At 40.9% G+C, this 26,356-nt stretch overlaps 1 protein-coding gene across 1 annotated transcript; it reads left to right on the top strand.

The window, feature by feature from the left end:
• Positions 1–863: 863 nt before the first annotated feature.
• Positions 864–26,286, top strand: UGGT1 (UDP-glucose glycoprotein glucosyltransferase 1). The gene is made up of 36 exons (XM_085513722.1): positions 864–869; positions 955–1,046; positions 1,700–1,850; positions 2,036–2,155; positions 2,876–2,961; positions 3,416–3,551; positions 4,308–4,439; positions 5,119–5,283; positions 5,462–5,582; positions 6,237–6,335; positions 7,891–7,985; positions 8,379–8,417; positions 8,526–8,732; positions 9,341–9,472; positions 10,404–10,534; positions 11,876–11,971; positions 12,189–12,242; positions 12,314–12,416; positions 12,814–12,893; positions 13,656–13,845; positions 15,010–15,168; positions 15,814–15,899; positions 16,246–16,330; positions 16,854–16,942; positions 17,391–17,495; positions 18,053–18,137; positions 19,123–19,305; positions 20,486–20,646; positions 21,115–21,229; positions 21,805–21,921; positions 22,256–22,415; positions 23,631–23,702; positions 23,763–23,796; positions 24,151–24,235; positions 24,723–24,788; positions 26,221–26,286. The coding sequence occupies exons 1-36, from the start codon at positions 864–866 to the stop codon at positions 26,284–26,286; spliced, it is 3,903 nt and encodes a 1,300-aa protein (XP_085369848.1).
• Positions 26,287–26,356: the final 70 nt, after the last annotated feature.

Below are 26,356 nucleotides of genomic sequence, written 5' to 3'. Positions count from 1 at the left end.
TAGCTAGTCCATTAGTAAATGCACAGTTACCTGAAGGCTATTTGAGGGTCCCCTGAGATTCCCATTCTGAAAGAGGAATTCCTTGTTGTTCAGTAACATCAGACTGCATCCCTTCTGTTCTGATTTTGACACCGCCATCCGGTGTGGTTCTGGAAGGGACAAAGCATGGAATGTAAGTGCAAGTTAAAGCTGCCTGGTGGCTTCTCTTTTATTCTAGGGCAGTCTGGTCCATGGGTCCATGACTTGGTGGGTGCAGTTTCATTCCAAACACATTTAGGCTACTAGATCCCAACCAGGCTTGATCTAACCCTGCCCTGTAAGCTGTTCTTTGCATGATGGTCAGTCTATGTGGGTACTCTCTGGTAGCAAAGTTTTAGTAAGGTGGAGGTTAGTAGATAATTATCCACGAAAAGGTACAACTTAACACTGCATGTTCTCAGCTCTTCTCTGGGAGCATTGTTATTCAATAAAATACTTAAATTCTTCCTGATTAGATGCTTCTTTCCTGTTCTTGGTACCTCACAGGGTACTTAGCCATGCATGTTACTTAGCTATATGTATTGCTTTGCTCTTCTTCATGGTATCAGGCTTTTTTAATGTCCAAGCACTATGCTTCTCCTTCATTGTTCATCAAAATATCAAATGGCTTCACTCAAACGTTTCCAATAGTTTAATTGGATATGTTTTAAAAATCCATTGAGGGACTTCCCACAACTACTGCTGAGTCACATAGAAACAAACAGAAGTCCCACATACATGTCTATGCACTACCTAGTTTCACTTGTCTTCCTCTGGCATGGATGTGTGCATCAAGTCAACAGAGGCTGTAGCTGAGAAGTCATGTCATGCAGTTTGTAGCGGTGATGGAGGTAAAGTCCACAGTTTCGACTCACTGAACTCTCTATTTGTGTTCTGACCACAGCATTCTTCTAATGGCCTTCTGCTTTCTTTCAGTATTTCAAAGGAACGTTAGGATTGCAGCCGGGGGATTCTGCTCTCTTCATCAATGGGCTGCACGTTGATTTAGACACTCAGGACATATTTAGGTAGGAGTGTTTTCTTTTTCATTAAAGAAAGTATCCTGCTTAGCATCCTGCTTGTGCGTGGAGTCATTTAGACAGCGTGAGCCTCCTTCACAGTGTCTGTATTTAGACTAGGTTTAATTGTTAACTTTTGCAAAAAGCAAATTGTGTTTCCTTCCCTTATGCAAATGCTTGTTTGACAGCAACAACAACAAAAAAACTGCTGTGAAAACTGCAGTGTCCTGGGATATCAGGCTGGGAAAAGTCACCTTTGTACTGTTCTTGTGATCTGTCCTGTGAATACACAAGACTTTGGTTTCCAAGGGCTGTCTGCAGATTTCATTCTGAAGACAGTAGAATATTTGATTCTCAAAAGATAAGACCCTGTAAGTCTTTCATTTGAAAGCCACCCTTTATCTTTCTCAACATCAGTTTCAGTAGTGTGGAATTGAAATTACACATGTATATCATGCCTTATCTTTATTTAATGTGGCGTTTCCTAGAAATATAAAAGAATAGGTTTAAGTTATCTCAGGAGAGTTAGGAATAAGTGAGAAACAACAAGTAATGCATACATGTGGCAGATTTGTCTATACCTTTTATCTGATTACTCTTAGGATAAGGTCAGTTTTTTGTTATCTTTAAACTTTACAGATTTGCTTTTCTTTTCCTTCCAGCTTGTTTGATGTGCTACGCAATGAAGCCCGTGTTATGGAAGGTCTGCACAGCTTAGGGATCGAGGGGCTTTCCTTGCACAATGTTCTGAAGCTGAACATCCAGCCATCAGATTCAGACTATGCGGTGGACATCAGAAGCCCTGCTATTTCGGTGTGTGTGGTTTCATATAAGGAATAACCTGCGTGCCCTTGAGCTGTGTGTTCTTAAGCTCTTAGGAGAACTTTTTGTTTGTTTTAAATTTTTTCATGCTATAGTTTTTGATTTTAAAGCATTGTACAATCTCAGACTTGGGCAGAATGACTGGCAGTCATTAAAATGCAGTTATTTTTTCCTAGTGGATCAACAATCTGGAAGTTGACAGCCGGTATAATTCCTGGCCTGCCAGTGTGCAGGAGCTGCTGCGTCCCACGTTCCCAGGGGTGATCAGACAGATCAGAAAAAACTTCCATAACTTGGTAAGTAACAATCTGACCAGGAATTAAACGTGTTGGCATTTGTTGTTGTTTTGTTACTTGCCTGTATGCTTATAAACATCAGGACTATTAGCTCTAACACTGTGGAGTGTATGCTAGCTTCCTTACCATTTAAATACCTTGAGGTAGTATGCTCCTCTCAAAGATTGTTTTTCTTGTACTAGTGAGCTATAGCTGATGTTCAGAGATTACTGAGCATGATTCTCTGATGTTAGACTGGTCTCGTGTGTGCTGCTTGTACATCCATGTACTATCATTTGACAAATGAGAATTTGTGTGCATTTCAGCTTTGTGTTAAAAGCTGATATTGGTTAATGAAATCCCTCACATTTGTTACTTAATATTTCCTTAACAGGGTTAAGAGCAGCTTCAGTTGTATTAGTAAGGAAGCATTCTTGCACCAAAAGTTCAAAAGACGATTATCAGTCCTCACATTACTCATGGGTGCCCCTTCAGTCTGGGGGTGCCCAGTCTGTAGCTACAGCTTGTGGTCAGATCCAGCACAGGGTTTGTGAAAGCTGTATGGTAGCACTTCAGCAGCTCAGATGAGGTACTTTTGATTATGATTTTGGACTTCAGGATTATAGTAGAAACCATGGCTTAGTGGATCTCATCTCTCTGGCAATGCATAAAATGGGATTATGATAATTCTGCAATTGTAACACGAATAAAAAGCCCATTATCTTGCCTTCTTGTGGACAGGTGCTGATAGTAGATCCTACTCATGAGACCACAGCAGAATTATTGAATGTGGCAGAGATGTTCTTCAGTAACCACATCCCACTGAGGTAATTTCTGTATTTTTATGGGAATTTGTTTTACATCAGCTCTATTTTTTGTGACTTTTACAAGGGTAAGTGCTTTCTGCAAGGGCACTGCACCAGCATCAAGTAACTTGTATTGGTGGCTGGGAAGGGCATTTACTGAACCTTGTTCCTTCTTCAAAAAGTTTTGCATATTACTTTTGCTATTAGCAAAGCTGGGCTGAATAAAAGTTACTCCAACAGTCCAGAAGAATCTTAAAAGCAAATACTATGGGTGAAAGACATGAAAAGCAAGATTCTGATCAACTCACCTTTAAAGACTGTGATGTTGATTCCAGGCCACTCTGCTCAAAATCATTTTGTTTGGCGTGCTAAAGGAAAGGCCTTTGCCTATGATGATTGTATTCCAGCATTGTATGAATAGCTGATTATTTGTTAGTGTGATAGCTTCAAGATATGGGGGTTTGTTTGGTTGCAGGATAGGACTGGTCTTTGTGGTTAATGACTGTGACGATGTTGATGGACTTCAGGATCCTGGCGTTGCACTTCTCAGGGTGTACAATTACGTGGCACAAGAAATGGACAATAATTATGCATTCCAGACAGTCATGTCTGTAAGTATTCATTTAAAATGGGAATGAATGTTTTAAATGTGCTTTTATGTATATAAGATTTGTGTGTAGTTTTCCTACCTCTTTCCTCACTCTGCCAATGAGTTCGAAGTGGGTGTATCCCCTCAATATATCTGGTTTTTTTCAGCTGAATAGTTCCTCCTGCATACTTTTGCCTTAGAAATCAACATTTTATGTATTAGTTAATCCATTTTCTCTTATGGTTTGACACTGTTATGTAAACCTACAAGCTGGGTCACGCAGGTAACTTGAAGACTATGACTGTTATTCTCTTTTTTTTTTTTAAATACATCATTCTAAGTCAAAGAAGCAAAATCTTTTGCCTTCAGGAAGGAAATGATCAGTTAGCTATTTTACACGCGAGATTTACTCCATTGTTTCTGAGATGTCTTGAGTTCTAAGCCTTTTTTTTCTCAGAACCGTTTTCCTTCTCCAATCTCTTTTGTAATCAAAGGTGCAAGATGTTTAAAGAAGTCCATATGTAGCTACTTTCAGTCTTATTGATGTGACTGTAAGGGGTAAAGCAAGGTGATTTTCAGAGCTTGGAGTTCTTTATAATTTGTAGCTTCATACTTAGGGAGTTTTTATTTAGGTGAATAACTATGAAAATATATTTTGCAATATAGCTCTTGAAGCTTTATATTTACTTTTTAACATAATCACTGGAATACAGATGATAGGTCAGTTTACCTTTCTTAAAGCGCTTTTCATTTGCAAACTTGTGTTTTCCCCTTCCAGATATATAACAAAGTAAAAACAGGAGATCAGCTGAAGGTGGAGCATGTGGTTAGTGTTCTTGAGAAGCAGTATCCTTATGTGGAAGTGAAGAGTGTTCTGGGAATTGATTCTGCCTATGATCAAAACAGAAAGGTAAGAATTCACGAATTAAAGCATTTGTCACTTTTCTGCTTCAACACAGTTGGAATTGATGACCACATACAGTTTCTTGATGCAACTTTCTTGCTAAGCATGTATCTATTTCATTATCACGTTAGAATGACTTTTCATAGTGCTGTAGGAATTTATGTTCAGCACAAAGCTTTATAATGTATGAATAGTATGCATCACATGTTGCAATCTAATATTGCTAAAATCTTCTGTATAGTACAGGAACGAAGATAACTTTCCTGTCACTCATGGGTGCTCTTCTCATTCTGGCATGATATATTACTTACATGCATTCCAACTTTGTATGTAGGAGGGTGGAAGGAAGAGTGCTCTCTCAGGGGCCAAAACCCACTGGAGGCAGACAGTTTTGAATGATAGAAGTCTTCTCAGTTAACGTGCTAGACACTACATTGAGCCCAAGCAAAAGAAAAGCAGCAACCTAACACAAGTGCATTTCTGTGTGATAAGGCAGCATTTTTTGCTTGGAAACTGAAAGACAAGAGCATCTTGGTTGTGCAAGATACAGGCAGTGTTTTATGTGCTGCTGAAAGGACATCTTAGTGTGTTTAAAATTGATGTTTTTTGGATATTATATAGAAATATTCTGAATCCTTGTGGTAATGGGCTGACACAGTAAAGTTACCTCTTTCCTTGGATTTAGGCAGCGAAGAGTTACTACGAGCAGACGGGTGTAGGCCCTCTCCCTGTGGTGCTGTTCAATGGGATGCCTTTTCAAAAAGACCAGCTGGATCCTGATGACCTGGAGACGGTGACAATGCACAAAATCCTGGAAACCACAAGCATCTTCCAACGAGCTGTGTACCTGGTAGGTGCTGAGAGAGAAAGGATTATTTTAAACACTGACTCAAAAGTCCCCCCAGATACATGATACACCAAGCACCTTTACTTGTGTATTCTCTTATATTTTCTAAGTTGTCTATGGCATGCACGTGTGATATAATAAATATTGCCTTTCTCTTTTTTTTTTTTCTTCTCTCATTCAGGGTGAACTATCTAATGACCAAGATGTGGTTGAGTATATCATGAACCAGCCTAACGTTGTTCCAAGAATTAACTCAAGGATCTTAATGTCAGACAGAGAGTACCTAGATCTGACAGCAATGAGTAAGGGATGCTTTTCATTGCATTAAACCTAAAGTACCTGATTCGAAGACTTGCTGTCCCAATGGAAACCTCTAGTGGCAAAGCATTGCCCCAAGTAACGCTGTAGCTGTAGTGCTGGCTGATATATTACTTACAGCTTGAAAAGTTACAGATTTATCACAGCAGGAATTTGTTTTGTTTTTATACAAATCCTCAAGGGAATATGACTTGTGAAATTGAGAGCAAAAGTCCAGAACAGCACGTTCATGTAATATGTATAAAGCATCAGTTTGTTTCTTATTTCTAGCCTCTTTTTAAGCTGAGAATGACAGGCATCTCTGGAATTACTTAGGATTTGCTGTGACATGTAGCAGAACTTCTCAAGGCTGCAGAATAATGGCAGGACTGCAAACACAGTTACTTGAGTTGCTGGAAAAAATAGTAACTCAGTGGCTCTTTTAAATGTATGTTGTTTATATAAATTAACTTGAACAATTATTTCAGTTAATTCCTCAATTATTGTGTATTAACAGTGGAAATCAAATCTAAAACGCATTATCATGAGGAAAAAATGATGGGAAGTATTCATAATATTTTGGTAATAAGGGCGAATTTTCATTCATTTTACATGGAAATTATTTGCTTTGATATCTAAATATTTTTTCTCTTCCTCAGATAACTTTTATGTGGATGACTTTGCTAGATTCAGCACGTTGGATTCCAAAGATAAGACAGCTGCTGTGGCAAACAGCATGACCTACTTAACAAAGAAAGGTAACATCTACCATGGATTATGAACTGCACTTTATTTTTGTGTGTTTCCAAGCATGCATACAGCACATGTCACACACCTTGTTCAGGCCTGTGGGCAGTGCTGCAATCTAGGTGTTAAAAATTAACATTTTTATAGGGCTTGACATCTATGTGGAGCAAAACTGTTCATATCTCTGGTGCATATACTGCTTTTCCACTGGTAGTTTGGCTTAATTGCAGTGTACATAAAGTCCCCTGTTAGCATTAAAACTCAGCTCTACTACTCATTGTAAGAATTGCATACACAGACGTAACAGCATTTAGTCAAGCCTTTCCTATACTCTTCTCTGTTAGGAATCATAGATGAGCTGCTGTCATTTGAACCAGTTCCTCTTGTTCCTGTCTGTCCCCTTGCTGGGCTCTCACACATCTCCCAGATGCTGCCTCTGCTCCTCTCTTGTATTTACCTTTGGTTTGTGTTCAGTCACTTAATCTTGAAAAGTTTCTCACTTTCCCTGTGTAGATTATTAATTAAACCTAGGCCTCATTTTAAATGTGTATTAGTTTGTAGTCCTGCAATGTCACAGTTTTGGGTCGCTGCCCCTTTTGTCACTCAAGGTACTTAATAACTGTTTTCTACTCATAGTAATCTGCATCACGTTTATTTTTGCACATACTGATGGCTCAGCAGCAGTACTGAAATAGTGCTGCCTTGCTTGTTTCTGAAGGGGCAAGGTAAACTCTTAACATTTGAGTCCCACAAATGACCTTGCAAATGGTCTTAAGAATACTATCTTCATGCTATTGGTAATATGTGTTGTAACTACTGCTAACATGTAAAAATAAAGCATCCATCTATTCGATAGGGGGGAAAAAGTCAAAGCTTATTCTGATAGAATTAACACAAATGTGCTGCTTGCTGGAACTGAGCTTTAGTTATTCAGTCCAGCACAGTCCTGCAGCTTCTTGGTACATTTTAGAATCACTATCAAGTTATTAATGTCTCTTTCCTTTCCCTCTTTCCTTTCTGCTGTTTGACCAGGAATGTCTTCCAAGGAGATCTATGGTAAATCATGCTTTGGCTTTCCATTCGTTGTTGTTCTGGGAATTTCCTGGTTTCTTTGTAACTTTGGCCTTAGTACCAGAAGGAAATGAAGAAAGCTTGTTTAAATGCATGTTTGCTTTGTCACTCCTTATCTTTCTATACAACTGGTTTTGTGAACTAACAGTTTCGGTACGTAGAAGCAGTGTGCTGTGCTCTGGATGGAATCAGTACGTTATTTATGGGTTCTTTTTAAAAATTCTAAATTGAATGGGTATTAAAAAAATAAATAATCCAATTTAGAAACACAAGTACATGCTGTCTTATGTGGGTTTACTGAATGAGGTAAATGAACTCTAATATTGCATCAACTCTTCAATTCCCCTCTTGCCAGGCATTGCTTTAGCTGGGTCTTTCATATATTCTTTTACTCTGTTTCAAGTCTTTGCATGTTGACCTTGTTCTTCCTCCAAACGAAGCTTTCCTCTCAAATTTCACCTTCTACTTTTCCTCCCCCCCGTTTATCTCCTGCAGATGATTCTTTTGTTAGACCGGTGACTTTCTGGATTGTTGGTGATTTTGATAAACCTTCAGGAAGGCAGTTGTTATATGATGCCATTAAACATCAGGTAGGTGGTATTTTCACTTGCGCCACTTAGCAGCAATAATAAAGCAGTAGACAGAGGCTTGAAAAACACAAGTTGTGCTTCATTATGTTGTGTGACCCTGTGGAGATCAATTCTCCATTTTCCATCTTCACCCTGTTTGTAGGAGCCAGCACATCTCTGACCTCCTCTTCTTGGTCTTACTCTGATACGGAAAAGAAAAGATGTTCTTTTAAGCTCCCGGTTCTAAATTGAAAAACCTCTGGTTTTATTTGGAGATTAACATGAGCACTGTTCTCTGCTCTGTCCCATTTGTTCCAGGAAGGTAACTGAATGATAACAATCCGTAGCTTACTGCTAAATCGCTCTTCTGCCAGCTTTCTGAGTGCTGGCTGTGGTCCAGTCTCTCTTATGCAGGCCAGTATTATGCGGAAGATTCTTGGCACAGTGGTGCCTGTAGGTGAACTTGCAGTTAAACAATGGAATTCATTGTATTATAGACTTTTTCCTTTTCGTTTAAAACAAAACCTGAAACTTTCCTAATTCGTATTTGCTTAAATACAGAAATCCAGCAATAATGTTCGAATTAGCATGATTAATAACCCCAGTGAAGAGCCAAACAGCAGCAACACCATTGTTGCTAAGGCCATATGGGCAGCTCTGCAGACGCAAACATCAAATAATGCCAAGAACTTCATCACCAAAATGGCAAAAGAAGAAATTGCAAAGGCACTGGAGGCAGGAGCTGACATCTTGGAGTTTGCAGTTGGGGTAAGCATGGATGTTTGTGTTTGCACAGACAGGGTATTTGTTCTTACCACAAATTTCTTAGCGTTGCACGTTCATACTACTAAAGGTGAGGTGACAATGGAGTGTTCTCTGAAAGTGTGGCTCACCCTAAATATAACCTTCTGTCTAAATGCGAAGTAAATCCTCGTACACGTCAAAGCTACACAACATTAAAATGCCAAAGGAAGACAGTTGAAAGGATCTGTTTGTGTGGGTCATGTATTGGGACCTAGGGAAGGATTTCAATCTCATGATCTCTTTAAACAGCAGAGGAAAAGTACATTTCTCAAACTAAATTTAAGTGGTTGGGCAAAAATCACTTCAGAACAAATGCATGGAACGAATGGTCTGAATAGCAATAGTGAGCAGGGCTGGGACCGTTCACTGACAGCAAGAACTGGGTTTAAGATCACCAGGAAAAGGGGCCTGAGGGTTATTAATATTTATTATTAAATTTTAGCTGGGTTTTAAGATGTTCTTGCATGGAAACAAACAAACAAAAAAGATATGTTTTTAAATGTGTTCAGAGGTGTAATTTTTTCCCCCCACATTTTAATGACAAGTTTCTTTTTTTGTTTTTTTTTTTTCAGGGTATGGATACCAATATTTTTAAGGAAGCCTTTGAATCTCCCAAAGTTGATTTCATTCTGTCCCATGCTGTATATTGCAGAGACGTTCTCAAGCTGAAGAAGGGGCAGAGGGCTGTGATCAGCAATGGAAGGGTGAGATCAGATGCTGAAAGAGATTCCACTCGTGGGAAAGATGCAGGCCTTGAGCAGCAGGGATCAGATGTGCTTTCAGACCTAGGGATGGGATGTGGGGAGCCGGCCTCCTTCAGGTCGTTGGCTTGCTTCCCAGTTACTTGTTCAGATGTGCAGTGACCTTTTCTTGGTACTGTGAGCCATTAGTTGTTGGTGTTGCATACAAATTCAGATCTGTCGGTAACATTTGAGCTCCTGCTGTCACTGAATTGAGTCCAGGAGCCAGAAAGGATGACAAATTTAATTGTGCTGCTTCAGTTCATTGGGCATTGAACTGAATATTGGTGCCTTAATTTCTTCCACTGGCTCTTTTTACAAGGACCTCTTAAATTTAGGCAAATTATGTAACAGCAATATTTCACTGCCAGTAATCAGTTGTGTTTTCTTTGGTCACCTCCTTTCTTGTTAGTAGAAGGGAGGTTCCATGGCTGCTGTATACTTTAATGGGTTAAAAAAATCAAGTGATGTGTTGTGGCATTCTTTACCTCTCAGTAGCAAAGTAGTAAGAGCTGCCTAGGTAGTACTTTTGAAGGTTAGGCTTCTGAAGGCCTCAGGAGTGAGATTTGCTGGACTATTGCCATTGGCTTGGCATTCTGTTAACCTTTCAAGATGTATTGCACATATAATTTAATATGCCATATTTTTGCAAATCAAGCAGTCATTGAAAATTCTAAGCATGCTTTGTATGGCTTTATCTGGGGGTGTTTTGTTCATGGCTGTAAATAGAATTATCTGTTTAACATTGCCTTTGACAGTCATATTTACCTCAACAGCTGACACCTGTAAAGATTGAGCTGGATCATTTATTTAACCTATCTTTGAATTATTTTTTTCCCACTGTAGCTCTTACCTAACAATGCTGAACTCTCTTTTTTCCCTCCCTGTATAAAAGATAATTGGCCCATTAGAGGATGGTGAGATGTTCAATCAGGATGACTTCCACCTCCTTGAGAATATCATCCTAAAGACATCAGGACAGAAAATCAAATCTCAAATTCAGCAGCTGGGATTTGAAGAAGATCTGTAAGTAAACATGAAGAGGCTGACAAACAGTGGTGCCATCCTGATAATGTGGCTTTCTGCAGCCTGGAGAAAGCTTGCTTAGTGCTCATTAATATTAAAGCCTTCAGACTTCTAGTGGATTTTTCCTCTAGCTAAGTCTTAGCTGACACACTGTTTTAGAATCATCTGCCTCCTACATGCCAGGGTTTTGTAATTCTTGTGTAGGATTACTGTTACTTATTTAAAAGAAGGAAGGAGATGAGACACTGGGGTCTGCTTTCTGAATATATCTGCAGTTCAGCTAACTGCTGCTGGCCTATCAGTATAAAATGTAATAACCTATTCCACTGTCAGTGCTACAGAAACATGTGAACTGCTTTTAGCTTCTTAAAGAGAAATACCCAAAAAAAGAGGAAGAGAATGAAAATTGTAATTGTTGATAATTCTTGGAATAGATGAGCTATTCAAAAGAAAGATGTCTTCAGGGTCAAGGATGCCGGTATCTGTGGATCCAATGTCTGTAGGCATGGGGTGCTGGATGGGAGCTGGGGGATGGAGGTTGTCGCTAAGAAGATAATTTCCATCATATTTAGCATTACATCTTTCTGTGATGGTGCTTGGCTTTGAAAGACCTTTCTTGCCGCATTGCTTGTCAGTAAAGCTGTTGTGTATGTGCCAATATTCATTGAAGTTTCAAGAGCTTTTATATTTTAAGATTCAGTATGGTATTCTCATGATGCTGGGCTGCAAAATTATGGGAATAATAATGAGGAAGAAGGTGTCTGGGGTAATTATGACTTAATGATAGGACCCCCCTCTCTTGGAAGTTTCTCCATTGCTTCCTAGTACTTAACAGCCGTGGTTTAAAAAGGCTGCTGTGAAAGATGGGTTTGATCTGAGTCTCCTACAGGCCTGAGAGAGGTTAGTGAGGTTGAGGGATGCAGTGCCTGCAGCACTGTTGAATCCTGAAATGAGAGCAGTTTCGGTGTCAGCCAATCCCTGTGGTACTTTCAATGATAAGGCTGAAAGCCATTTAAATTCTCAGTGCTAGATTAACCCTTACACGTGTTTAAATCTTCAGAGTTACTTCACAGGATCCTTAGAGTAAGGTGAGGACAGTAAGGACACCGTATTCTGGGCAAAATTTCTGGTTTTGGAAGCATCAATCATTTATTTGCATGCTTCTGTTTCTCAAGCCAACATTATCATAAATGTGGAGAATGCTTTTGTGGAGAGGTGGTAGAGCTGCTAGCTTGTGTATCTCAATTCCTTTGAGAGCCACTTTTGCTGCCAGTTGACCTAAATATGACATATGCATGCGTTTTTCTGAATACCTGTAAACCTCGTTTCTTTTTCCTTCAGTGCAAGTGACCTGGTAATGAAAGTGGATGCTCTTCTTTCTGCTCAACCAAAAGGAGAGGCAAGAATTGAATATCAGTTTTTTGAAGAGAGATACAGGTATGGGATTGCTGCTGCTTGCTAAGCAATATGCTCTTCCTTGTTTTGTAACGTTGTCATGTGTTTAAATCACACTTCACATTAAAAATAAATGAATACAGGCATCAATAAGAAGTCCATAACACCTTTCAGAATGGGGTTGGTTTTCATGATGTATGCATGTCTGCTTACTTATCTGTATGTGTGTGTATGTACATTTGTGTCTGTATCTGTCCAGTTTCAGAACATGCGCAGCATTTAGGAAGTACTTTGACTTCAGAGGAGATGGATGGTATTTTTTCCTGTGTTTATTCAATTCATTTGATAATTTGATAATTAATAATCCTTTTTTCTTCTGTTTAGTGCAGTTAAACTAAGACCAAAAGAGGGGGAGACGTATTTTGATGTTGTGGCCATTGTTGATCCTGTTACCAGAGATGCTCAAAGACTTGCTCCGTTACTTTTGGTACGTATACAGAGTTGTCGTGTGTTTTATAACAATTTTTAACAGTTTTTCTTTTCCAACTCTGTAATTTTGAAAAGTTTGTCTTCTTCCTTGACTCTGTAGTGACCAGTGGCCTTCTAATGATGCAGCTGAAATACACTCACTGTGTACTACGCACTAACAAAGTTGTGCATCCAGACAGCTTTTAATTTTACCACTTTACCAGTTTAGCTTGCAGTCATTACTCTGGAGGAAGAAAGTCTCTGCATCCCAAAAGGAATGCCTGCAGATGAGGGAGCATGTGGCTGATCTAATTTCAACTAGATGAGTGCGGTAAAGAGAGGCTTCAGAATGAGCAGGTTGTGTGTCTCTTTTCCTAGCTGGAGTTTTAAGGAATATCTCTTTCTTATTCCTGTAGGTATTGAACCAATTGATAAATATGAACCTGAGGGTGTTTATGAACTGCCAGTCAAAACTTTCTGACATGCCTCTAAAAAGGTAAGCAATGCCATTACAGGGTTAAAACAAAGCAACAACCTGCCTGATAGCTGAAAAAGAGCAGTATGGAAGCAGAAGCATATGCTTAATGTAGTGAAGCTGTCAATGGCTGTCTGGAAGCCCTGTCACAAGTTGGGATGTAGCCTGGTGGAGAAAGCCACCCATACACGACCTCAGGTTCCACAGCTCTGCTGGGCTGCATCTCTCAAACCCTTAATGCTCCCGCTTTTCCAGCCCTCCAAAAAAAAATTCTATCCACATGAAAACTCAACCAACCAACCAAAACACCACCCCATATTAACGATAACAACAGCTACAGCAACAACAACAGCACAACAAAACATGGTCAGCCCAGAGAGAGAGAAAGTTAAACCCCTTGAACTATCAGAAGGTCTCAATAACTGCTTTCAGCTTAATTACAATAACATGAGTTCCCACAGAGAACCCAGGAGTTTGTGGGTGGTATGAGATGGTGGTACTGGTTTGCAAGTTGGGTGGGTTTTTATGTATATGAGCAGGGTTGTATCACTTACTGATCTTCATGTGATTTCTGCTTTGTTCTGTGAGGTGAAAATTCTGCTTGTTCTAAGCATGTTGCTTTGGGCAAAGCCTCCTGCATACAGTAGGGAATAAAAATTCCATGTAGCAATGCTTGGAGATGTTGGAGCTCTGGGAAAGCTGATGCTGTCAGCAAGTTCAAAGCATGAAGTACAGCCAGGTTTGGCAGAAGGAAGCTAAAATCTTTTCTTTCTGGGATTTCAGCTTTTATCGCTACGTTTTGGAGCCGGAAATTTCTTTCACAGCAGATAACAGCTTTGCTTCTGGACCAATCGCCAAGTTTTTGGATATGCCTCAGTCTCCATTATTCACTTTGAACCTGAATACTCCTGAGAGCTGGATGGTGGAGTCTGTCAGAACCCCGTATGACCTTGATAATATTTACTTAGAGGAGGTAAATGAAATCAGAACATTACTGTTGTTGCATTTAAATGTTGGTTTTTCCAGGGATTATTTTTTCTAATTGGAAAGAAATTTAGAATTTCAAAATACTAATAAAGATGAAGGAGTTGATCTTAACGCTTGTCACGGTTGCAGACCTCTCTAAACTCTATAGGAGGGCTGCAGATCAACCAAAGCTTGCTGACAAATTGCTGCCCTCTGTTACTTGTGGATGCCTGGTGGGTGCCACAGGGTGAGCAATGCTGTGGGCTGGAAGCAGACCAAACAGAAGTGCTGCTTTGAGTGTGTGTGTGTGTGTGTGTGTGTGTGTGTGTGTGTATGTATATATAGGCCATGAGCTGGACCTCTAGAATATTGACCTGGGCTTTTGCCCCACATGCAGAAAGATGAAATTCTGACCAAGGAGCTGGGGGTTAGTACAGAAATGGGAGGAATATTTGCATGTACAAGCCCATGATTCTCATTTCATCTTCAGTAGGATAGATAAGTTAGTGTTAATAATTAACTTCTTGCTGTTAACAATTAACTTGGTCTCTACTCTTTGTTAGAAGCTCTGCAAGTAGTGGGCTGTGAAGTGGTTACAGATGCACAGCACTGGCATGTAATGATGTGCACTGAAAACATGTAGCCAAAGGTTAGAAATTCTCATGTAATGAGAAGTAGCAAATGCTGAACTTCAGGGCATGAAGTGAATTACTTAAGGAGGTAACCAAATACTCTTCTATTGTAGTAATGGTTACTTAGCTGGCCTCTGGATAGCCCCCAAACTCAATTTTAAATGCGTTGAAAGCCTGAGAGAGGGGGCAGTAGATGCTGCAGGTCTGCTCAAAACACCATCCTGAGTACCAACCTATTGATTAAATCCACAATAAATATAAAAAGAACTGTAAAATAAGGCAACAGTCCTTCCCTTTCTTACCCTGACATCCAGCCAGTTGGGAGCCAGAGGTTTTTGGTCAGGAACAGCCTTAACAATACATGTTCAATGGAGCCACACTCTTCGAGGGTTTCTGGGTATTCACTCAATAGAACTACTCTGGTAAAGTAAGGTAGGTGCTAGTTAATTAATATGACTGTCTTAGGAGAATAACTGGATCGCTAAAATAAACTGCACTTCTGTGTTACTGCTGAGTTCAGCATTGTCTTCTCCTTGCAGGTGGATAACATTGTTGCTGCGGAGTATGAGTTGGAGTATCTGCTTCTGGAAGGACACTGCTACGATATCACCACTGGGCAGCCACCTCGGGGCCTGCAGTTCACCCTGGGAACCTCAAGCAATCCTGTCATTGTGGATACCATTGTTATGGCCAACTTGGTAAGCGTATGATTCCATTTGGCAGTGAAGGATGATGGTCGTGCAGTCAGCACAACCACCTGCATAAAATATTTCCAAGTACATGGGCTGTGGGTACTTGACATTAGCGACATCCCACGGCTGCTGGTGGATGTATCGGAACCACGTTGTTCTTCAGCTGGTCAGTGTTGTAGAAAACAAAGGAAGCATGAAATAAGAGGAAATTGTTAATGTAGTTGGGGAAAAGGCTGCTTGATGACTTGGAGGTGGGCTTTTTCTCATTAGATAAGCCAGTAGTGTATATCATGGTATAGCATGCTGTATCTACTAATCCTGTTCCTCACAGTCCGTACTATGAAGAGCTATGAAGGGACCTGAGAGACTGGGAACGTGCCTTGTGTTCTTCTATGAGCTCCCTTTTAACTTCTGGAAGGCTGCAGTGCAGTCTCCCTGGAGCCCTCTGGGCTGAACAATCCCAACTTCCTCAGCCTTTATTCCAAGCAGAGCCATTCCTCATATGGAATTTAGCATTGTAAGCTCCTAATTGTATTAATCAGCTGGGTTACAAGTAACTATTTCCAAATACAAATCAGTGGGACAGAATACAAGACTTACAAACTTGGCTGTGTTTTCTGGAAACAGACAGATGTTCTTTTCTCCTTACAGGGTTACTTCCAGTTAAAGGCCAATCCTGGCGCATGGACTCTGAGGCTCAGGAAGGGCAGATCTGAAGATATCTACAGGATCTATAGGTGGGACAATACAAGAAATACTTTGGTCTCTTCCTTGGGAAATCTTTTAAATCATACTGGCACCGTTACATGTGAATCTAACAGTTCACTTGCCCACGTGCAATGAATTGGTTGGCAGACTGCATTTTGTACTGCACATAAGTTGCATAAGATGAAAGAAATCCATTTCTTTACCAAACCTGGTCTGTGTTTAAGTATGTACTGGAATGTGTCTGTATTTGCTACTACTTTGTCACAGCTCAAACCTATCTTACAATACTCAGCTTTAATAGTGTGTAGAAAAACCTGTAGAAGACGTAAAGAACTTATTTTTACTTTGCAGTAAAGGGTTTTAATGTATTTTCAGCCACGATGGCACAGATTCTCCGCCTGAAGCTGATGAAATTATTGTCGTTCTCAACAACTTCAAGAGCAAAATTATTAAAGTGAAGGTGAGTTTATAAACTGTTTAAGAGCAGTTCTTAAAAACAGACTGCTTCAGCTGCACTGGGGGAAGAAACTGATTGAGGGCCTGATGACGCCTTCCTACAAGCTTAATTAGAGTCAGTTGGCAAAGTTCATGTTACAGCATCTGTAATGGAGGGAATTATCTATAGGCTTGGGATTGTTCCTTTTGACAGAGGAGATGCAGCTGCTGTGCTCTTTGCATGCACATGAGAAACAGTTTTGCTCACATTTGTTTTGCTTTTCTTTTTCTTTTTTGACTGTAGTGCTGCTTTGTTTGAGCTGCTTCTTTGCCAGTTTCCTTCATTGAGGATGATCCCCAAATAGCTCTGAACAAAGTGTTTTTAACCATTTAGGCTATCACGCCCTCAGTGTCTGATGTCAGTTTCTCCACACAGCTTAGGTTGCATAGCAGCTAATTGGACACAATTCATACTGAGGCTAGAAGTGCTCCGAGCTGTTTGCCCAGTGTCTAATTCCACTCTCTCAAGCAGTGTTATGCTTTCACAGGTTCAGAAAAAGCTCGACATGATGAACGAAGATCTACTGAGTGATGGCACCAGTGAGAACGAATCTGGATTTTGGGAATCTCTCAAATGGTAAAAATGAATTCAATAATAACCTGCAAGTCTGTTCAACTGGAAAGCTATTTGTTCTCCTAATGATACAGATGGGCCTGTGATAGTCCATAGCCATCTATTAGAATAGCTTGAACTTAAGGCTTGACTCATTGGAACTGTATCTTTTGTAAGACCCCTTGGTTTCTAGAGAGATTAATTCCTGCTTTGTCCTGCTGCTGTTCCCATACCACGTGTGCTGTAGGGAAGTCTGAAAGCATTGCTCGTTTCCAGGAGCTGCATCTCAGCCAGGCATCTTCCAATTGCAAGCTCGCTGGCTTCCATGTTTGTGTCTGCACTGCCCTGTGTTGTGGACCATGATGCACAGACCAGGGGGAGGGATGGCAAACAGCACTGTAGTAATCTATAGTCTGTTGCACTCCTTCTAGGCCTCGCTACCTGTCCTTCATGAATACATTTGTCCTTTCAGGGGATTCACAGGAGGACAAAAGAATGAAGATGTGAAACAGGATAAAGACGACGTATTAAATATATTCTCTGTGGCTTCAGGACATTTATATGAAAGGTTCCTACGGTCAGTTCAGAATTTATGTTCTGGGGTTTCAAATGGTGAATGTGCTCTGCTGTTTACAAGTCAAAAGATCAGGATTTGCAAGAATATTTAAAACCAAACAAAAGCAAAACCCAAACGAACGTCAATCAAACAAAAACCCAAACCACAACCACAGCAGCACAGAATTCCTTCACAACAGGAACATCTGTCTGTATAGAAATCAGATTCAGAATAGCAATATGCTATCTAGCAAATTCAGTCTACCCTAGGAATTTCTAGCTACAAAAAAACTGGATAGGAATGTTTTGTTAGGAATGTGCAAGTCGTTGCTCTGGAGAAGAATCTGACTTTGTGTTGTCAGCAGCTCCAGAAAGCCAGCAGGCTTTTTCATTCTTGCTAGAGTTCAGCAGTCTGTGATGGGCTGAAGCTGTCCACTCTTTCTTCATGCACTGAGCTCAGTAATCTTTTGTACTGCAGTTGGTCTAATGGTGTGAAATAGCAATTTGTGATCTGTGTGCAGCTGATCTCGAGCACGTGATGGCTATTCCTCCAAATGTTTTATCTTTTTCTCTTGATAGCATAATGATGTTGTCTGTGCTGAAACACACTAAGACTCCCTTAAAGTTCTGGTTTCTGAAGAACTACTTGTCACCTACATTCAAGGTTTGTTACTGATTAGAAACATACTCTGTAGTGGGAAAAGTAAATAAGGAAGATGTTTCAAGTTGTGCATCATACTGTTACATAACCACATGTGCAGCTACCTGTCTGTATACCTTCTGTTTTCACAAGGAATCCTTTTAGAAGGAAGTCAGGCTGAGAGTAGACTTGTGCCAAAGATAAATATTGAAGAGAACAGCATGTAATTGGAAAATGATACTTGGGTTTCAACTATATTTTTTCTGTGATTTGTGTGATAAAGGTGCAGAGTTCAAGATGAAAACTGGGGTTACAGACCTGTGTCTGATACATGAGGGATGAAAGAGCATAGGAAAATATTTAGCAGGGAAGCGAGGGCTCTAACTAGGTATGGAGAGAGCTCCCGAAGAAGGAGATGTTAAAAGCATGTGTTCAGATGGATGAGAATGCATAAGCAGTGCATGCTAGAGTGCCCTGGACTCTGAGTGGAACACACCTGGAAATATTTGTCAGTTATCTGTGATTCCTCATGAATCAAATGGCAGGATTCAACACAGAGTGCAGAGGTTAATGAACAACAGAACCGTATTTCAAGAATCAGCAAATTCCAACACCTAATACTAGGTAGCAGCATTACAGAAACCTACCTGCTTATGAGCTCAAGGGGAAATAACCAGCAGTGCCTGTGGTGCTGCAAGAGCTGTGGGCTGTGCTGTGGCTGCTCCTGGGAGGTGCTGTAGTGTGGTCCCCCCATCCTTGCTAGCAGTTGCGTTCTGCCAGTATGTCTCAGCAACATCTGTGCTGGCCCAGTGTTGGAGGAAGCCTCACAGATGAGAACATTGCCTGATTTGATGGTGGGCCATGTTGCTCTAGTAAAGCATTTCTCCCAGTTCCTTCCTAATGTTTTATTATGGGATGGGAATCTATCTCTTGTCGTTTGCTTTTCTTTTTGCAGCAGAGGAGCAAAGAACTGAGATAAGCTCCTTTTTTTTTCCCCCTCCCTCTGCAGGAGTTCATCCCATACATGGCAAAGAAGTACAACTTCCAGTATGAGCTTGTCCAGTACAAATGGCCACGCTGGCTTCACCAGCAAACGGAGAAGCAACGAATCATCTGGGGTTACAAGATCCTCTTTCTAGATGTGCTCTTCCCATTAGCTGTTGATAAAATCTTATTTGTGGATGCTGATCAGGTAACGCAGGGTGGAGTAACTCAATCTTTTCCTTTTTTCCCCTGTAGGAATAATATGCTCTAGAATACAATTTCTGTATTACAAAAGTTGCAAGTCTGAACACTTTGCAGGCCTGACTGAAGGCTGATTCTGTAACTCTGGCGTGCTTCAGCCAGTGCTTGTTTTCCTCCCACAAAGCTTGGTTTTGTTGGCCTGTCTCTTTTGGCTGGCTCCTCACTCTCTCACTGCTGTGATTCCAGCTAGTTTGCCAAACAGATTCCATCTCATCCTGATACTTGTGCGGTTCCAGCCCTGTTCCCCAAGCCTGCAGGTCTCTTACCACACACAGTGTTTTCCTCAGTCCCCAGACACTCTCCTCCTCCCACTCCTGCTGGATTTTAGCTTGGCCAGATCTGAATGGCTTTCAGAGGAGCCAGAAGGCAGTTCCCTCGTGCACAAAGCTGTGCTGTGCTGCAAAGCAAGCAGTGTCCTGGTGGCTTTGTCTGTGCTTACTGCCCAAACACTTTGAACGCAGGGGATGCGTGTGCAGTGAGAACTGCCAAGAACACTCCTTCAAACATATCTGAAATAGTGAAGTACAGATTATCAATACATAAATATAAAATGCCCCAGGCATTCTGGCATATAGACAGTGTGATCCTTTGTCAGCTAAGAACCAAAAAGTATGTGACTTTAGCATAAGTATCAGCTAGGGTAAATTCCAAGCTATGCTGTTCTTAGGGTATTGGTGTTTCTTTTTCCTCTGTTAATAGCAGATACACTAATACAGTTTGTTTCAACCAGAATTTTTAGAGTAGTGCTACAGCTGCAGCAACTGCGTCAGAGGGACATTAAAAAACATTCATCCATGAAGGGTTTTCAGACTTTAAAGAGGAAAGGAAACAAAGGATCATAGCAAAATTCATTTAGAGTGAGAATTACAGCTGCTTTCTAAGCAATAACGTGGCACCTCAGCTGCCAAACAAACCCCAGTCAGTACTTGAAGTTCCAGTTCAGTTGATCCAACTCTAATGGGAGAAAGAGAACCTCTGGTGTCTTGTTTTTGTACTATATATGGTAATGCAGATGTCAGAGTAAAAGGTAATTCTCCCATTAGCTGCTCAGTTTGAACTAAATCCAAACTAGCTTATCAAAATAGCCCTTGATGGGCTTTGACAAATAAAATATCCTTTTGCTTCAGATTGTGCGCACAGATCTCAAGGAATTGAGAGATTTCAATCTAGATGGTGCTCCTTATGGATATACTCCGTTCTGTGACAGTAGAAGAGAGATGGATGGCTACAGGTTCTGGAAGTCAGGATACTGGGCAAGCCACTTAGCTGGAAGGAAATACCATATCAGGTACCAAAGAATTGTTTATTTTTGTCTTCTCAAAATGGAAGTGGAAAACTTTTGTTACTGATTAGTTAGCAGAGAGCTAGCTGAGGTACACAGCACTGCTTCGAACCACTTTTTGCTCCCTATTGCTCTAAGGTTCTATTGCCTCTAGTCCAATTGGAAGCACTAGGGAACTGAAGCTAATTTCAGTGTGATTCAGCTTTTACAGGCAGAGAACTGAAGCGTTAACTAAACAGACATCTTCCTTTGATAATAACAAATGTTGGAAGAAGTGACTGCGAAGCTAAGATTTGTTGAGTAATTTTGATGAACGTTCCATGCCATTAGTTAGAACTGCTTTCCTGCCTTGTGCTAGATAATTCTTGGTGGCAGTATATCAAATTGTTTTGATGTATTGAATCTCAGAGTCTGAGGCTTTGGTAATTTACCCATCAGTCAAATGTCACTGCTAATTGTGTTATCTCCATGCAGTGCTCTGTATGTTGTGGATCTGAAGAAGTTCAGAAAGATTGCAGCTGGAGACCGCCTCCGAGGACAGTACCAGGGCCTCAGTCAGGATCCAAACAGTCTGTCTAACCTTGATCAGGTGTGTATTTATTGTATGTACTTAATGTATTTACTGTGACCTGATGGCAGGTTAAGACCTCTCCTTTCCTGGCTAAACTTCTGTCACTGTCTGATGCCAGCGGCACTCCCAATAACTCCCGGCCTTCAAATGAGATAGATAAACATAGAATGGAATGCACATGGTGGGTGGAAACAACACCTTCCTCTTAGATGCCTTCAGACTGTCTATTTCTCTGGTATACTCCAAAACAAATACATAACACAGCTGAATACTTGCTTTTTGAGCTACCTGGCCCCAGGCGCTTTGCTGTGTACTGCCTTGGGTATGTGCAAGTAAGGCCTGTCATATGTGGGAAAAGTAACACAATGCTTTTGTTCATTTGAGAACAGTCTTCCAAATTGACCCAGTACAGGTGTGACACTGGATTCAAAGGGCTTTGTTTGGTGTTGATCGATGGCTGTTCATTGGCTCTGGGGAAAAAAAACCCCTCTGTTTTCAGAAATTACAAAACTTGTCAGTGCTGTGTGGTGGGACAGCTTCACCACCTGCCCTGCACTGAGGAAACTGCTACTCCATCTTGTTCTTCACTGCAGGATTTGCCCAACAACATGATCCACCAGGTGCCGATCAAATCGCTGCCACAGGAATGGCTTTGGTGTGAAACATGGTGTGATGATTCGTCAAAGAAGAGAGCAAAAACCATTGATTTGGTGAGTAGAGAATGGCTCCTTCATTCCTATGTCTCAGTAAGAAGCTGTGACCAATTCAGAGGCACCTCCCCACCCCAGATGTAGGTTCCTTACCCTCTGTTGTTCCTTTAATGTTTTCAATACTTTTCTTTCCCTTTTTCTTCTACATATCTTTCTTACTTAGAGCATTATGAGTTTGAAGAGACTTTATGCTCTAGTCTGGCCAAAATACTGGCCTGCAGGAAGTGTTCACCAACAATCCATCAGTTCCACTAGGGGGAAGCATCCCCCTATTCAGTAAATAAAGCTTATTTGTACATCAAGTGTTTGAACAGTTTGTGTGTTTTCTTTGCAGTGTAATAACCCAATGACCAAAGAGCCCAAGCTGCAAGCAGCAATGCGGATCGTCCCAGAGTGGCAGGACTATGATCAAGAAATCAAACAGCTCCATAATCTTTTCCAGAAAGAAAAAGAAACAGGATCACCAGCTCAGATGTCAGGACAGCACACACAAGGTAATGTTTCTCGCTGTTTTCCTAATTTTCTGACTCTCCTCCTGCCTGTTTGGACTGGCATAAAGTCTCACACTCATTTACTGTAAGCCTGCACCATACAAGGGCTTGCGTGGAGGATGTTTTAATTAACCTGCATATTTAAGCAAGGACTGAAGCACCTCGCTAAGTGAGGCAGGTGTAACTTCACTTGTTGATGAGACCTAGAGAACAGAGAAATATACTTCACCCATGTTTCAGTTCCATTAAAGATCCATATTCATGCAGTGTCATGAACCCGGCCTTAGCTTTGCCCATATAAAGTGCTGTTATACACAGCGAGTAGGAATGGTTCTTCAGCCACTGCTAGTCTTGCAAATAACAAGAGTCTGGGATTTAAATGTCAAGTTTCAAACCAATCTGCAGACTGAGGAAGCTGGAAATGGAAGTGCTTACTCTTCTCTCCTCTTCTACAGATGCAGTGGCACATGTGGAATTATGATCCATGGAGAAGAATTCAAGTCAGACTGTTTCATAGACAATTTTTATATGGAAAGCTAGGATTTTTGTTGGTCATTTGTTTGGTTTTTTTTCCCAGTATGTCTGCAAAACTGCTGAATAATTGAATGGGATGATGTGTGCATTTTTATTACCTGCCTTTGGGTTAATTTCTGCATATGAAATAAGATCTGGATTGCTGGGATTAGCATTACCGTTCGTTTGCACCTGTGGTGGAGATGAAAGAGCCCGTGATGGAATTCAGCCTTCTGGAAAAAAACTTCAAAATCCACTGGAAAAGCCCCATCCTGCTCCTTCTGCTGTTGCTGCTTCCACCACTGGTGAAGATCCTGTGTTTGCCTCAGATCTCATTTGAGAGCCTGGATAATGCAGCCCAGTGAGCCGCTGGCTGGAACCTAAGCCCAAGCCCCAACTGATGGAGTTTATTTTTCCAGGTGATTTTAAAAGGCTCTGAATCGTGCTTTCAATTGGGATGCTGTTTCATCAGCCAGTTTTCAGTCAACAATTCTCCTTGCACTGGTTTGGTATGCCCTTGATTTATTTTATTTTTTTAATCAAATCCAGCATTGCTTCATCTCTGTTTCCTGTCTTCATTTATCGCCCAACTTTTGAGGGTTTGGCTTCATGTAAATCTACCAGAGTCTGTGTAAATGCCCGTCCCAAATACAAATGCCTACAAAGGGATCAGAGCATTGGACCTGACTGTTCTGTTCCTCGCAGCCTGTCTGACTGGAAATAAAAGAAGTGCCCTCCTGCCTCCTCTGCTCAAAGCTCAAGTCCACCTGCAAGCCAGTAGGGCCTTCCCATTGCTGTGGTTCACTGATTCATGAATGTGTTTTTGTTTGCTGGTAGAAGAAGCTGTGGAAGCTTGGAAGCTTTTCATCATGTACATTTCACTAATTTCATTTTTCTTCAAACACAGATGTTGTCACATGAGTATAAATCTCTGGAGTTCTTAGATCTTAGTTCACATTCGGTCTTTTCATCATCCTGTTTCCTCACACATTACTCCAATTTGATTCTGGAACTTTGGAATATCTGAGTTGCATTTGTTTTCCTTTAACACACTGACAAGAAAACATTTTGCTCCAAAGATGGGTCACCCCAAATTGGTTGGGGTTTTTTTTTGTTGTTGTGTTTTTCTTTGTTTAATAGTTCGTATCCATGTGTTAATTCCTAAAGGTGCTGTAGTAGTTACATGAACTTAAAATCCTCAAACCCTCCTTCCCTCATTCTGTAGGGTTATTGTCTGCTCCCTGGAACACAGAGACTTGGAAGAGCTGAAATACAGGAACCCAACTGGTATTTCTGTGCTGAAGCGAAAGGTAGCTCTGTATGCACTGCTTCTTTAGAGATCCAGGTTGGGATTGTTTCTGCCTATTGTGTTTTTATACAGATGTTCTGTGCTGTAAGAACTTCCCCCTAAAGAGAATCCTGACTTAGATATTCGTCTAGAAATACTGTTTTATACATCATGTAAATGTCCTGGGGGAGTCTAAAAGACATCAGTTGCAAAATTCAAACTGTTGTACAGGGCAGTGCCCAAATCTCTAACCCAAAATCATAGGGAATGTGGTTAAAAGAAACAGGGACAGTCCCTTAAATTTGCAGTGCTGGCACTGGTGGCAAAGCAAGTAACTGAATCAGCACACACTGATGGTGGGTGCCAGAAGGGGGTAACTCCAGAAAGGCAGAGGAAAGGCCAATCCCCCTTTTCCATAGGGAAAGATGTGAGGGGTTGGATATCAAACCATGAACTTACTGAGCATGAGTTTCCAGCTTAGGGTATTTCCCCCTCTGTTGGATTTTCAGTTCAGATGGTCCCCCCGATGGTTTGTAGCCTATGAGTGCTTTATACTTGCTGTCAAGCTGTTCCAGGTGAGGTTAAGTGGACTTACCCTAGAAGGATTTTTTTCTAGTGTGATGTGCCTGCCAACAGACTGAAGTTAGTTATTGGAGATCATACTGGCCTGTTTGAATCACATAGATAAAGTAACACTGGTGAAGGCCTCCTCCTATCAAAAAACAGTATTTGACTTTGCTCTTTTTGAATGTTATTTGAAGCCAGGAGATGGAAAATAAGGAAACCTGCTGCAATTCACCCCAATGTTTACACACCTTCTTTGGAGCTGGGAAAGGAAGAATTTTTTTAATCCAGTGTAAGTTACAGAACTATTTTTTTTTATTCTGCTCCTCCATTGTAGTAGTTGATGTATGCACTTGAACACACACACCACTATTTGTTTTCAATTATAAGATGGACCATGCTGTGGAGAATGTTGGTTGTTTTTTCCTTCTCTTTAGCGCAGATCACACTCTTCTGTTCAGACCTTATTAAAATATATATACATATAAATCATTTGGAAAGGAGAGGAACCAGAAGGACACGTTTGGTGAGGCCTTTTGCAGTACTCCTAAAGAGTCCTGTACCTATTCTGAAGTACAGCACAACACTCACACCACCAGGCTTCAGAATGTGAAGTACTACAGTCGTTTGCGGGAAGCACATGAGAGGATGATACTTGTGTTCTGGATCTGTGCATGTGCTTGCTGGTAAAAAGCCTCTTACACTGAGTTGATTATTGAGACAGAGCTGCTTCTGACCCTGCCTGCTCTGGGAAATGAGTAAGAAAAACAATAAGAAAAATAGAAAATTGGGATGAGTGTGGTAACGGTGTAATTGTGGATCCTCAGTCTAGAGAGGGCACTGCTGTGGCAGGGCCACTGTTGCCAGTATCTCGCTGTAACACATTTGTCCCATCGATGAAAAGTTAATGCTGAAAAAATGTTATTTTGAAGGGAAATAATAGCAGAGAAGTGCTGTGGAGAGAGATAGACAGATAAATAGATAGACAGATAGATAGCTCTTCCATTGAGCTGCTGGGGGGTTTGTTGTCAAGCAAGGAACCGAAAGGAGGATGCACAAAAGTAACAGTCTAGTCATGGTTCGAGAATATGCTGCAACTCTGTGGCACTGATACCAAATGAGCCCAGGTACAGGGAGCTACTCCTGCATTACTACCCGAACTGAGACCACAGCAGTTTTCCCAGTATGGTGACAACAGTAAGATGATGTCTCATATAATAAAGCCTTTCTGTTCTTTACCTGTGCCTCTCCTCTGGGTTATTTTGGTTCTGATAACTGATGTTTTAATGAAGTTTCTTGGAACGTGGCTTGTTCCCCACTTAGTGTTGCAATACTTTTCAAAGGATTCTGCACTGGGAAAGCTGAAGTTGGTGTTCCTCAAATCACGGTGCTCACAGCTACAAAGCTGAGCCCGGGGCCCTGAATTCATTGTCCACTCTTAAGAACTCCTCTGGGAAGCTGAGCAAAGGCTCCAAACCAGTCTCTTTATGTCTCAGCACTAAAGAGTAGACAGCTTTACACAGAAAATGTCATTGAATGCAGTAGAAATACATACTTTGTTTCCTGTAGTTGGTTGTCT

Source organism: Coturnix japonica, chromosome 12 (assembly GCF_054131305.1).
Source record: "Coturnix japonica strain WE chromosome 12, WE-NBRP24, whole genome shotgun sequence".
NCBI lineage: Eukaryota > Metazoa > Chordata > Aves > Galliformes > Phasianidae > Coturnix > Coturnix japonica.
Note: the sequence above shows the minus strand (reverse complement) of the source record. Positions and strands in the feature narration are given on the sequence as shown.

Excerpts from the sequence above, each read along its gene's own strand:
- UGGT1 (XM_085513722.1), top strand. Across the intron at positions 13,846-15,009 it reads ATAATATTTACTTAGAGGAG|GTGGATAACATTGTTGCTGC; the intron begins GTAAATGAAATC and ends TTCTCCTTGCAG. Across the intron at positions 15,169-15,813 it reads CCATTGTTATGGCCAACTTG|GGTTACTTCCAGTTAAAGGC; the intron begins GTAAGCGTATGA and ends TTCTCCTTACAG.